Source organism: Hippopotamus amphibius, chromosome 13, assembly GCF_030028045.1.
Source record: "Hippopotamus amphibius kiboko isolate mHipAmp2 chromosome 13, mHipAmp2.hap2, whole genome shotgun sequence".
Lineage (NCBI taxonomy): Eukaryota > Metazoa > Chordata > Mammalia > Artiodactyla > Hippopotamidae > Hippopotamus > Hippopotamus amphibius.
In genome coordinates, this window is record NC_080198.1 from 46,257,599 (window position 1) to 46,271,859 (window position 14,261).

At 36.4% G+C, this 14,261-nt stretch overlaps 1 protein-coding gene across 1 annotated transcript in view; it reads left to right on the forward strand.

The window, feature by feature from the left end:
- The window catches only part of TOPAZ1 (testis and ovary specific TOPAZ 1), a 66,979-nt gene that overhangs the window by 13,203 nt on the left and 39,515 nt on the right, over window positions 1-14,261 (forward strand). The window contains exons 4-8 of the mRNA XM_057704317.1: window positions 171-298; window positions 8,495-8,559; window positions 10,900-11,045; window positions 12,589-12,674; window positions 13,423-13,548. Of these exons, the coding sequence (XP_057560300.1) occupies window positions 171-298; window positions 8,495-8,559; window positions 10,900-11,045; window positions 12,589-12,674; window positions 13,423-13,548 (551 nt within the window). The remainder of the gene's footprint in view (window positions 1-170; window positions 299-8,494; window positions 8,560-10,899; window positions 11,046-12,588; window positions 12,675-13,422; window positions 13,549-14,261) is intronic.

A 14,261-nucleotide genomic window follows, 5' to 3' on the forward strand; every position in this document is an offset into this window, starting at 1 on the left:
TTGATAGAGAGGGAGGAATAAATGTATAATTTGCTGAAAATGCTATTCATATTTGTCACATTGGACTTTAAAAGAGTCTCTGAATTTTAACTCATTTTTAGAACAATCTTTAAATGACTTGGTTATTTTGTCATGTAAAGTTTCTACAGTTGAATACTATTTCTTTTTAGCATGTGAAATAAAACATGATTCCAAAGGTGCAGACATTTCCTTAGGGGAAGTTACTAATGAGACCTCTTCAAATGAAAAACTGGGAGACTTCAGTGAACACACAAAAAGTTTAGACTTGGATGAAAAGGTACTGGGGAATCTTTTGCATTTCCTTATTTCTTGGTCCAAGTAGTGGTAAACACAGAAGTTCATCTTAGCAGTGCTCTGTCAGGTGACAAGGGTAACACCTTTTTGTTGAATAAGAGAATCCCATCATTCTGGCCATGTGATATATTGCTTGATGCTTGGCATAAACACAGTATTAACAGAGTTTCACTTGTCTGGGAAAATGGGATGTACTGTTTAATTATATATTTAGCTTTTTAGAATCCTGACATTCTTCTCTAACCTATGTTAATCTTTCTAAATTGTTACGTATCTTCCTGCCTTGCTAAGCACAAAGTACTGAATATCATTTGATCTTCCTTGAAATTTTAGGATATCATAGTGCCTGAGTGCTATGAATGTAAGCATCAGTTATTCAACCACAAATGTAGAAGGCATAGGAATTGGAGCTAAACCTAACTTGATGTTAGAATGTACCACTGGTGTATGATATGGGGACAACTTGGGGTATCAGTTATCTGCCAGATGGTGTGTATGATTGTCTTAACCTTTTGAATAATTTAATTGACTTCTAGACAGCTATTTCGTGTTTTCTTATTTCTCCTTATTCCTCCTCATTTGTCCTCACAGCTAACAACCTTGTTTCCTCCTTCACCAAGAAAATTGAAATAATTGGAAAAGAACTTCCTAAGTTCCCACCAATACATTAGCCCACCTACCTGCATCTGTTCCCAAAACTCCAGCTTCACTTCTGTTACACTGGATGAACAGGGCAAGGCTGTTCCCTCTACCTGTGTGCTAGAATCCATCTCTTCTCTCTCTTAAAATATACTACTTCAGGAACTCTCCCTTCATTACTGGATCACTCTCTTCAACATAAGCATGCTTTCTCCCATCTTCAAACAAAGCCAAAAAAAAACACTTTCATGGGCCCATTTTCCTTTTCAGCTGTTGTCCTATCTCTCCAAAGACTTATCTAGACCCACTATCTCCAGTTTCTCTCCTCCAGTTCTGAAGATATTCACCTTCACCTCCACCAAAACTATGCTTCTTAAATGCTCCTAATCTCCCTGACCTCTGTATGTTGGGGCAACCTAGTGCCTAGACCAGGAAACTGTTCTTTTTTCCTATCTAGATTTGCTCCTTAGGTAGTCTCATCCAGCCTCATTGCATTGAATGCCATCTGTGTGCTAAGACTCTCAAATTGATATCTCCAGCTTGAACTTCTTCTCTGAGCTGCAGACCTTTCCATCTAGTTGCCTACTTGATTTTTCTACTTGGATGTCTGATTCGGCTTCTCATACTTAACATGTTCAAAACTGAACTCCTGTTAGATGTCCCCTCCCCTACAACAAACCAGCCTGTCCTGTAATTTTCACCTTTTCTATTGATGTCAACTACATCCTTTATAAATTACTTAGGCTCAAACACCTTGGATTTCCTTACTTTCTTTTTCTCTCACTCCATTTCCAGACTGTAAGGAAATCCTGCCAGCCTTAACTTCAGTGATGTCTGGAAATTATCCACTTTTCATCACTTGCACCCACACCACACAGGCCCAGGCCTAGCCTAGAATCATTTCCTTCCTGAATTACTGTAGTGGCCTCCTAACATTTCTCCAGCTTCTAATATTGTCCTTTTGTAGTTTATTCTCAACACAGCATGAATTAGATCATGTTATTCTACTGCTTCAAACTCTCCAATGGCTTTTAATATTCAGATTCAAAGCCACAGTCCTTACTATGACCTACATGGCCCTTTATCTGTTCCCCTTCCCTATGTTGTTACATCTCTGATCTCTTTGACTACTCTCCTTATCCATTTCACTCTGACCACGTTAGCCTCCTTGCTGTTCTTGGAACAAACAGGCTTTCTCCCACTTGAGGGCCTTTGCCCTTGCCATTTTATCTCCTAAAATAGATAGATAGATAGATAGATAGATAGATAGATAGATAGATAGATAGATAGGCATAGACACACACACACACACACGCATACATATATATATATATATATGGCTTACTTTCTTATTTCCTTCACACCTTTACTCAAATTTCATTTTCTCAGAGAGACCTCCCCTGGCCATGCAACCTAATATTCCAGTATTCTCCATTCTATCAACATCTCTTGTACTTATCATGATAGAACATCCTTCACATTTACTTATTTATGTTTATCTCTGTCTCCTCCTGCTAGAATGAAACTCCATGAAGGCAAAGATTTTTGTCCATTTTGCTCACAAATGAATCTTTAGCACCTAGAGCAGTGGCTGATACAGAGTAATAACATAAATGATTGTTGTTTTTTGGTTTGGGGGTTTTTTTTGGCCACCCTACATGGCATGCGGAATCTTAGTTCCCTGGCCAGGGATCAAACCCATGCCCTCTGCAATGGAAGCACGGAGTCTTAACCACTAAACTACCAGGGAAGTCCCAAATGATTGTTGAATGAATATAGACTATGAACCTCATTTGAAAATAGCCTTTAGGGACTTCCCTGGCAGTCCAGTGGTTAGGACTTCTCCTTCCAGTGCAGGAGGCTCAATCCCTGGTTGGGGAGCTAAGATCCCATATGCTTTGGGGCCAAAAAACCAAAACATAAAACAGAAGCAATATTGTAACAAAGTCAATAAAAACTTTAAAAAGTGGTCCACATCAAAAAAAAAAAACCATCTTGCTTAATGTTTTAATAATAACAGCCAGTATGTATTGAGCGTTTATTAAATGCCAGCCAGACACTGCTAGAGACCTAGCACTGGTTATATCTTATCCCTATTATATGAGGAGGTGCTATTCAGGAATTCCCCAAACCACCATCAGGTTCAATGATTTGCTAGAAGAACTCACAGAGGTCAGCAAAGCCGTTATTGTAACTCATGGTTAAAGTTTATTTCAGTGAGAAAATACAGATTAAAATCAGCAAAAGAAAGCATCATATACGGCAGAGCGCAGGAGAAACTGGGTACAGGCTTCCAGTTTTTCTCTCCCAATAGAGTCACATGGACACTGCTTGCTTCTCCCAGGAGTTATGTATGACATAAACAGAATATTGCCAGCCAGGGGCTTGCCTGAAGCCTGGTCAGGGTTTTTGTTTTTTGTTGATTGATTGATTGATTGATTGATTTTTGGCTGCATTGGGTCTTAGTTGCTGCTCAAGGGCTTTCTCTAGCTGTGGCAAGTGGAGAGTACCCTTCTTTGCAATGTGTGGGCTTCTCTGTGTGGTGGCTTGGCTTGTCTTGCTGTGGAGCACAGGCTCTAGGCGTGCAGGCTTCAGTAGTTGCGGCATGTGTGCTCAGTAGTTGTGGCTCATGGGCTCTAGAGCACAAGCTCAGTAGGGTGGTGCACGGGCTTAGTTGCTCCGCGGCATGTGGGATCTTCCTGGACCAAAGATCGAACCCGTGTCCCCTGCATTGGCAGGTAGATTCTTAACCTCTCTGCCACCAGGGAAGTCCCTGGTCAGGGTTTTTATTGGGGTTGATCACATAGGCATGGCTGACCACCTGTGTGGCTGACCTTAGTCACTCAGTCTCCAGTCGCTCCAGAGTTCAAGCTGATACCACATGGCTCAAGGACCCCATCATAATTGACATAGACTATCTGGAGTGGCTCAAGGCCTCTACCATAAATTACACTGTTAGCATACACTGTCTCTTGTCATCCCAGACACCCAGGTAAACAAAGACACACTTATCAGGTAGCATTTTTCAAGGGCTTAGAAGTTACCTCCCAGGAGCAGGTCACAGGCCAAGCCTCTAATGTGGCATATGGACAACCCAGATTTACTGCGTTAATCCTTTACTGCACATGAAGTGTATACTGCTATTTCCCTTTACAGATGAAAAAAACTGAGACTTAGACTCAGTATCTTGTCCAGGGTCACACAGTAGAGTCCCTTTACTCTATAGCAGGGGTCAGCAAACCTTTCCTTTAAGACTAGATAGTAATAAATACTTGTCTGACTTTGTGGGCCATATGGTTGCTGTCGCAGCTACTCAGCTCTGTCATTGTAACGAGAAAGAAGCCATAGACAAATGTCAATCGCTGTGCTCAAATCTTTATTTATAAAAACAGGCCGCCTGCAGGCTAAAGCTTGCCAACCTTTGCTCTAAAGCATTAAAAAATAAAGTTTGTACTCTGTTCTACTTAAAGCAGAAGAGAAGACTTATTGCATTCAATTCTGCAAGGATAAATTTTAAGAGGCATTTGCCAGAATTCACTGAGTTCTTAACACTAAATATTTTAAAGATGTAGACTATTTTCAATACTAGCTCTTTTAAAAATAATCCACAAAATCATTTAGCTGCTTCCTAGTGTGGTACTATTTTTTGGATTTGTGTAAGGGAAGAGGAATGATACTTTTATCCTTCTAATACCATGGTAAAAGTACCAACTCTTTAGAAAATATTGATACATGATCTTATCAATAATATTTGTCTCTAAGATATCTGGCCTCCAAATTTGGGAAGTAGGAAACTTTATCCATCTCTCACCTTACATTTTAGGAACTTTAGAGGGGAAATAGGTTGATTTATAGGACATATGTCTAGCCTGACACTTTTCTGCTTTTGTGTATGGTTTTCTGTGAATTTTTAGAAATGCTTCCTTATTGATCTTATATGTGTGTGTATATTTATATATATATTTATATATATATATTTCTGTCTTCTCCACAGACCTGGTTTTTGCTTTCTCTTGTGTATCAGTTATACCCAGAATCTATATATAACAATTTTTAGACTTACCATGGCAGTGATTGCTCAGTGATTCTAGTTTTGAGCCCCAGATAGTTAAAATGCTAGTGTAATTTTTAATTTTTATTTTGAAACAGTTGTAAATTCACAGGAAGTTGCAAAAGTAGTTTTCCCCTTGATTACATCTTATAGCACAATATCAGAAGCAGAAATTTGATATTAGTATAATAAGTGTATAATAGTTCTGTGTATTTTATCAAGTGTGCAGATTTTTGTAGCCACCACTGCCATCAAAGTAATTATTCCATCACTACAAAGATATTCCTTATGCTACCCCTTTGTCACAACTCCCTCCCTACCCCTAACATCTGTAACATTAGCAGCCATTAGTATGTTTTCCTTCTCTGTAATTTTGGTATTTTGAAATAAATGCCTAGGTTTGCAATTGCTGGGCTGTCTGGTAATTTACATACTTAGGTTTTAACTTGGGTGGACTCAGCTCCAGGTTATTCCCCTGTGGTAGCAGGTAGTTGAAATGTTTATTCAGTTCATTCAGTGTCACGTGGGTTGTTTGGAGTATACCTTACAAAGGTATAGTTCAAGGATCAGCTAGACATTCGGACCAAGTTTAAAGCATATTTGGGGGCTTTTTCTCAGGCTCTCTCCTTTCTAGGATTCCCAGCCTCACTTCCCAGTTTCTGGCTTTGCCCTAAATTCTGTCTTCTGGTTCTTTGTGTCAGTATGGCAAATTTTTAGCTTTCCCAAGTGGTTCCAACCAACTAAGGCCTCTCTTTAAGAATAAATCCATAAAAACAGGACTGTTACCCAGTGTCATTCCCTCTTTCCCTCCAGATTCTGCCTACTTTTCATCTCTCTCCAGTGTTTTCAGGCAGAGGTTTTTTTTATAGTTTATCTAAGATTTATAGTTGTTACCTGAAGAAGGATTAGCCCAATTAAGAGATACTTATTTGCCATTTCTCAGAATGGACCTATTGTGTAGTCTTTTTAATTTTATACAAATGATAGCATATCATTCTTTATCTTTTTTAAAATTTAATATATAATGGAGATTGTTTCCTTTCCATATATGTAATGATGCTTTGTTTTTACAATTATATAATTGTTCGCTATATGGATGTACTCTATTCAACAAGTTCTACTATTGATGGACACTTAGTTTGTTCCCATTTTTTACTATTTTAACATTGTTGCATTATGCATCCTTGAGCATAAGGCATTTTGCATATGTGCAAGCATTTTTGGATTAATTCTTAGAAGTAGAATTTTCAGATTGCCCTACATAGAGATTGCTTTGATTTATGCTTCCATCAACATTGTATGGCAATGACAGTTTTCTCCCCCACACACTCACCAATTCAGTATTAAAATTTTTTTATTTTTGTCCATCTGTACATTTTTACAAATGACTTTTCATTTGCTTTTCTCTTATGAGTCTAGTTAAGCATCTTTTAGTATGTGTAAAAGCCATTTACATTTTCTTCTGTGAACTTCTTTTTTATGTCTTTTGCCCATTTTTCTTTTGGGATTTTGATCTTTTTTTACTTGTAGGAACTTTTCATATATTAAATATATTTGTTCTTTGTCATATGCTGCCATACTTTTTCCTGTTTTTCATTTGTGTTTGAGTTGGTTTAGGAGCTTTTTACCTTGAAGGAGCTTTTTATTTTTATTTGGTCAAATGTATCAGTTTTATTTTATGATATTTGAGTTTTGAGTCATATTTAGAGAAACCCTTCCCATTTTTGTATTAAAAATTTTTGCCTGTATCTTTTTCTAATGCTTTTTTGGTGTTATTTATGTTTAAATTTTTTATCAATATAAATCTAAGTTTTATCTTGGAAGAAAGAATGTAGAAACAATGTAACCTTTCTATTCTTACTTTGACAAATGACTTGTCATCTTAGCATGTGAATATATTTTAAATGTTTGTATTCAAACCTATTGATACCTTGATTCATAGTTTCTGCCTTTGGCGTCAGCTTAGGCTTTGGTCTCTACCCTCCAAATTATGTAACTACACACCTTTATTTTATTTTTGATACTTTCAGTATTTTTTATATTTAAATCTTTAATGAACCTAAAGTATTTTGGCATAGGGTGAATTGGTACCAAGCTTTTTTCCATCCAATCAACTAGCCTGTTGTTCTATTATTATTTATTGAATCATTTCCTCACAAATTTCAAATGCCATCTTTAATATTTTCAATTTTTATGTATAGAATGATTTCCTTACTTCTCTTTTATTCCATTAATTGCTCAGGTCCTGTACCAATTCCATATTATCAATTACTTGAAAAATAAAAATAGTAGAGAAAGCTTGCTTTAAAATATAGTAAGATGTATTATAAATCTAAAATATTTTTGGCAATTCTTATATTCTTCTAAGAGCTTTTTTTTTTTTATTCTAAGAGCTTTAAACTCACATTGTAAAGTAATTTTTTAAGTGTATAAATTAATTTGAAGGGAATTAACGCTTTTACCTTTAACATTCTCATCCAGGAACTGTTTCTCAGTTGATTTTTACAATTATAATAGTATATATAGCATGTACCATTATTGTAAAATATAATTGTGTACTTTAAAAAAGACTAGAAAGATACAAAGTAAGATATTAAGTGGTTATCTCTGACTGCCCAAATGATGGGTGATTTGGGGGATTTATTTTCTTGATGCCTGTTTTTCCAAAGGTCTAGTATGTATGACTTTCTTATAATTAGAGAATCACAATTCCCAAAACACTAATTGTAAAGTACTTTAAGTATAGCAGTGTTTTAAATACATATAAGTATTTCTAATGAAAAATACATTTATGTTGGTAAATAACCACCTGAAAACAAAAATCACTCAAAACTATTTTTTTCTGAATAAAAAGAAACATAACTTTAATTGCCCAAAATAATTTGAAATGGTGGCTTGCATAATTAAAGGTGATATCAAAAACTGGGGAAAATGCAGGGCTTCCTAGGCGGGGCACAGTGGTTAAGAATCCACCTGCCAATGCAGGGGAAACGGGTTTGATCCCTGCTCCAGGAAGATCCCACATGCCGAGAAGCAACTAAGCCTGTGTGCCACAACTATTGAGCCTGCGCTCTAGAGCCCGTGAGCCACAACTATTGAGCCCATGTGCTACAACTACTTGTGCGCTGCAACAAGAGAAGCCACGGCAATGAGGAGCCCACGCACCACAACGAAGAGTAGCCCCTACTCACCGCAACTAGAGAAAGCCTGTGCACAGCAAAAAAGGACCCAACACAGCCAATAAAATTAATTAATTAATTTAAAAAAAACTGGGAAAAACGCATTGATTTATGTTAGTTTTTCTCAAAAGTAGATATTTTAAAGTCAGTGTTAAATATTTTCAATAACGTAGAGTAGAATTATTCTCCGGCTTGGCCATAAGCTAGTTGTTTAATTAACATCTAGTACATTCTAATTTGGTAAGCCTCATAACCTAATATGAAATGCAGAGATATTCACTTATATTTTTTAACCATAATCTTTTCACAGTGTAGATTTTCAGACAAGGTGACTATTCAAGAAGAAAAAGAAAATATTTATGAAGTTTGCAAAAGGTCTGTAACATAATTTTTAACTACATAATGTTAAAATAGTCATTCATGTAATTTGTATCTTGAGCATTTTTTTCATTCTCTCTTGTATATACTTAGGCTACTGTGCCATAAACAATACATGGGTAGTATTTAATTAATGTGTCAGGTGTATACAGATGTCAGAGATATTGTAAGTTACCTAAAAGCTGTCACTAAGCCACTAAAATATTTTTGACGAAGGAATGAGGAATAGTGATAAGGTAAAAGAGAAAAAGATGTGCGTTTGCAGATGAACATTGCAGTTTGCAGGTATCCTCCATGTCTGCAGTGATTAGTACGGAGAGCTACAGGATACTCACTGAAACACAGACAGATACCAAATTTAGATTTAGAGGACGCCTTGGAGATCATTTGATCCAGCCCCCCACACCCATTTTGCTGTCGAGGCAAGGCCCAGTTAGGTCAGGTGACAGATGCTCAAGTTCTTTGATGTTAGAACAGTGTTCTTCAAAGTGTGATCCTTGGAGCGGCAGCATCACGTGGGAACCTGTCAGAAAGGTAGATCATTTGTTCCCACCCCTGACCTTCTGAATCAGAAACTCTGGAAAGGGGGCCCATCAATCTGTGTTTCAACAAGGTGACCAACTAATCCTGCTACGTGTTCAAGTTTGAGAACCATTACGTTAAAGAAAAGCCTAGGTAAGAATTAGATTGGCACAGAAGCCCAGTAAGATTCATGTGCACCTGAAGATCTTAAAAAGAAAATGTGACAAGGTTAACTTTTTTTTCCTATTAAAAACATTTTGCTTACAAGCTAAATAGTTGCAGCCTGCAGAGTTTTGTCATCACCTTGGCTCTGCCATAATGACCGGGAGTGTGACATTGGGTAAGTCACCACATTACCCTGGATTTCATTATCCAATCAAAAGTAAAGAACTTTACTACATAATCTTTTCCATTTATAAAATTCCATAATTCATATTTGTTTGTTTTATGTTACTGCTTTTATTTCGTTTCATTTGCAGGGGGGTTATGATGACTGCACATATCAATGATATCCCAAGTTGGGGAGAGAAGCAAATATTTTTATTTTGTGTAAAATTATTAAACTCCCATCAATGCTGCTCGGTTTCAGCTGTTATAAGCACTGGCCCCTCTTTCCTACCATTTTTACTCTCCGCTGGCCAAGGGAACCCAAGCTGAAAAAGCTTATTTGAATTGTATTTAAGGTAAAATATTACAGTATATGAATGAGGGTATAGGTCTTTCTCTGAAAAAGTAAATTCATTTATATCTGTTAGCTCTGAGGTACTTGCCATCCTCCCCCTTGCTTAAGTTATTTATTTTTCTAGGTAAATGACTTCCAGATTAAGGTTTTTTTTTTTTTTTTTTTTTTTTATAATTGACTATATAGCAGCAGTCCCCAACCTTTTTGGCACCAGGGACCGGTTTCGTGGAAGACCAATTTTCCACAGGCCAGGGGGTTGGGGGGGATGGGGCAGGAGATGTTCAGGCAGTAGTGCGAGCGATGGGGAGCAGAGATAAAGATTTGCTAGCTTACCTGTCGGTCTAGCCTCCTGCTGTGTGGCCTGGTTCCTAACAGGCTACGGACCGGTGTTGGTCAGCGGCCCGGGGATTGGGGACCCCTGCTATATAGGATCTCACATATTAGAACATAGTCAAAACTGTTTAAATAAGCAGCCTGGAAAAATACATTTCTTATACCTTCTTCCCAAAGGAAGTCTCAAGTTCATGTATAAATTTATTATATATACTTGTCCTAAAGAATAACTTATAATTCATCTTATTGCACTATTAATAGAATCATTGAATGATCTTTTCTGGATTTGGATGCTAGTCCAATACCTCCTGAAACCTTTTGTCTGGCATGAACAAAAGTATTTTCCTCTAGTTTTAACCCCACCACCCCACTTCTACCCGTACCCTAGCCATTTAACAAGTATCAGTTTTCTAGTTAAGAAGGCAGGAACAACCTATTGAAAATACCGGAGAATCATAGTATATGATGGTAGTACACAGCATAGTATGTAGAATATATCAATACTATCATTGGCAGAAATAGAGACACAGATGTAGACAAAAAAACGTATGGACACCAAGTGGGGAAAGTGGGGGGTGGGGGGGGGTGAATTGGGAGATTGGGATTGCCATATATACATTACTAATAAAAAAAATATCAAATTGCACACTTTAAATATATGTGCTTTATTGTATGTCAATAGTATCTCAATAAAAGTTCTTAAAAAAAAATACTATCATTAGGTCTACTTATTTGATTCTCATTACTTTATGTTTTTAGAATAAATTTAAATTCTGATTTTGGTTTTTCTGCTCACACAGCAGCGATTCTAAAAATACAGAGATTATGGTTGGTGAATGTCAGTTAGCAGCATTGGGCCCCAAACCTCTGTGCTTATCAGTGCCAGTGCCACCTCTGACTCTAAGTACTCATCAGGAAGACACATTACTGAAGCCCTGGATGAATGGTACAATTTTCTTAATAAAATTCTGTTGGCTTTTGATAATATAGCAATGATACAGGAGATTTTTCCACCCAAAACAAAAAAGTTAAAAAAATTGAGGCAATTCCCTAGTTGTCCAGTGGTTAGGACTCCGTGCATTCACTGCAAGGGCACGGGTTTAATCCCTGGTTGGTGAACTAAGATCCTGCAAACAGCTTGGCAGGGCCAAAAAAAAAAAAAGAAAGAAATTGAAACAAGTATAGGATATGTTAAGATTAGATGGTTTGTGTACCTTTAGTTAGTGCTTTTGATGGAACAACTTCTGAGGTCTGTATTTATGTAATAGTGGTAGTGCAGGTAAATTACAGTGTATACCTAAAATATTCCTATTTTAGGTGAGTGTTTTAGAAATTTAGCATGTACTTTAGAATTTGTGTCATTTTTTTGATAATTCATAGTGCTGTGAAAAAACAAGCTAGATTGAAGAATGAATTTAGGAACAATAAAATCCCCTCGTATATGTAGCTCACACCTAACTCTTCCAGACCTCCCATTACTGACTTCGTGCTGCCTGGTTTTGTGTACTATAGAAGCAAGCCCATGATGATCACATGTTTTATCCTAAAAAGCGTTATAGGTTTCACAATGAAAAATACTGCAAAGCTATGCAGCAAAAATGTCAACTTCTCCTAAATTATATCTAGATGCTGCCAAAGTGAAACATGAAATTACTTAAGATAAAAAACATTTTTATGTTATCTTTAGAAAAAATAATTTTTAAATGTCCTAATTCTCATTTTAAAAAGACCAACATTAAGAGATAATGATGCCTGGTATAATAGCTCGGGCTGCCATAACAAAATGCCACAGACTGGGTGGCTTAAACAACAGATATTCATTTCACACAGTGCTGGAAGCTCGAAGTCCAAGATCAAGTTTCTGGTAGGGTTCAGTTTCTGGCTGTCTTCCTGACTTGCAGACGGGAGCCTTTTCACTAAGTCCTCACATGGCCTTTCCTTGGTGCATGTGCATGGAGAGAGAGAGAGAGAAATCTCTCTGGTGTCTCTTATAAGGACAGATCAGGGCCTCATTTTTATAACTCCATTTAACCTTAATTACTTCCACAGAAGGCCCTAACTCCAAATACAGTTATGTTGTGGGGTAAAGCTCCAATATATGAATTGGGGGGAGACACAGTTCAGTCCATAGCACCTGGGCTTGTCAGTAGTTTTCTTCCCTAAGAAAGGTTTATTGTGTGTAATATTTGTCTAACAGTCATTTGAATATAATACTCAGTACTGCTATGTAAAGCTTTTAAGAAGGTATCTTTAGCTTATAATGAATTTAAAATGTTAAATTGAGATCTAGACATCCTTAAGGAACACCAAAGATGTAAATTATTGTATATTTCACAGGAACATACCACAGCAGCAGTCTTTGAACTGAGCACAAGAAGTCCAAAGGGAAATATTAAAGCAGATAGTAGTTAGTAGTCATTTGTTTCATTGTTATGAAAGGAATAAGTTGTAACATATTGGAATGTAATGTCATTCTTAATCATTTCTAGATTTCAGATTTCCAGGAAAACATTCTCTCCCAAAGCTGCAGAATCCTGAAATTTGTGAAATATTTAAAAGGGAAAAAAATGTAGGGGTAAGTGCCCCATTTAAAAAAATAATAATAATCTTATAAGCATGTGCTTTGGGGCATTCTGGTTATATTAATATTTCCCTATCATCATTGAAGCAGTTCTGGACATTTTATGGATTTTAAATGGGGGTTGGTGGTAAGGGACAGAAAATGAGTAGCGTTTCAGAGGATATTCACAAACAATATAAGAGGTTTAAGGCAGAAGGGTGGGGGATGGGATATCCAGAACAGAAAATACAGGATGAATAGTTCCCTGTGATGAGGGAGAAAGCTAGTGATATAAAGCAATTGATAGGAAAAGCCTGTTGTAAAAAGCTTTCGCTCATTGCCTTTTTTGGTTAATCAGAAAAGCTAAGGAAATTTTTGGTTCTAATAAATGCATTTCACATATGCATATTATAATAGAATTAACTTTTTATACAAGTTAAAAGGACAGGCACATGAGAAGGAGGAGGGAAAGTATAAACTTTTAAAACCATGTACAGTAAAACAGTAGTAACTTTGATGAAATATAAAAGTTTTACACTAAAGGAAATTGCAAAAATCCAGACAAATAACTTTAAATTGATTTTTTTCATAATTTTTAAAAATATAAATTGTTCGGAGTTATTTTTTATAAAGTCAGAAAACAATTTACCTTGAGACTTTTTTGCATATATAATATTTCTGGTTGTTTCAAATGCTTTCTCACTTGATTGCAGTTGCAGTGTTTTACAATTAACACAGAAAAGGAATTTGTCTCATTTTCTAGGTGTTCCAGAAGCCCCTAGGGTTGATGATACCCCATAGATATTGCAAATTTCATTTTAATACATTACGTGGCTGTGAGCGATCACAATGCAAGTTTGCTCATGTGCCTGAGCAAGGGGATGAAAAGGTAAAATATGTTAAGTCTTTGAAGTAGAGATTATTTTAATAACTCTCAGTCATATGTTTTAATTCAGATTTTCATCAACTCCTGATATATGAGCTTTACCTGATTTCGTGCTTTATGTAAATGAAATCAAACAGTTTGTATTCGTTTGTTTCTGTCTGCTTTTGCTCAACATTTTTGAGATTCATCAGTATTTTTTTCCTTAATTGTAGACGTTGCTTTCTCATTGCTGTATAGTATTCCATTATATTAGTATATCAAAATTTATTTTGTTGATAAGTACTACTTTTGATGGGTGGTTTCTAAATTTGGTAGATACAGTAGTGATGCTCTCAGTGTTCTGCATGTCTTCTGGTGAATATATGTACACATTCTGATGGGTTATACTTAAAACTGGAATTATTGGGTCAAAGGGCCCGCATATGTTCAACTTTAGTAGACACTGCCAGATGGATTTCCAAAGCGGTTTACCAAATTACAGTCTAACCAGCAGTGTCTGACAGTTCTAGTTGCTTTACCTCCTCATCAGCTCTTGGTGTTATCAGCCTTTTAATTTAAGCCATTCTAGTGGGTGGGGTGTGGTGCCTTCCCTGATGATTGATGAATTTGAGCATCTTTCAAACTGTTTGTTGGGTATTTGAGTATCCCCTTTCTGTAAATATCTAAGTATTTTATCTGTATTCTAGAGGATTGTCTTTTTCTTATCCATCTTAAGA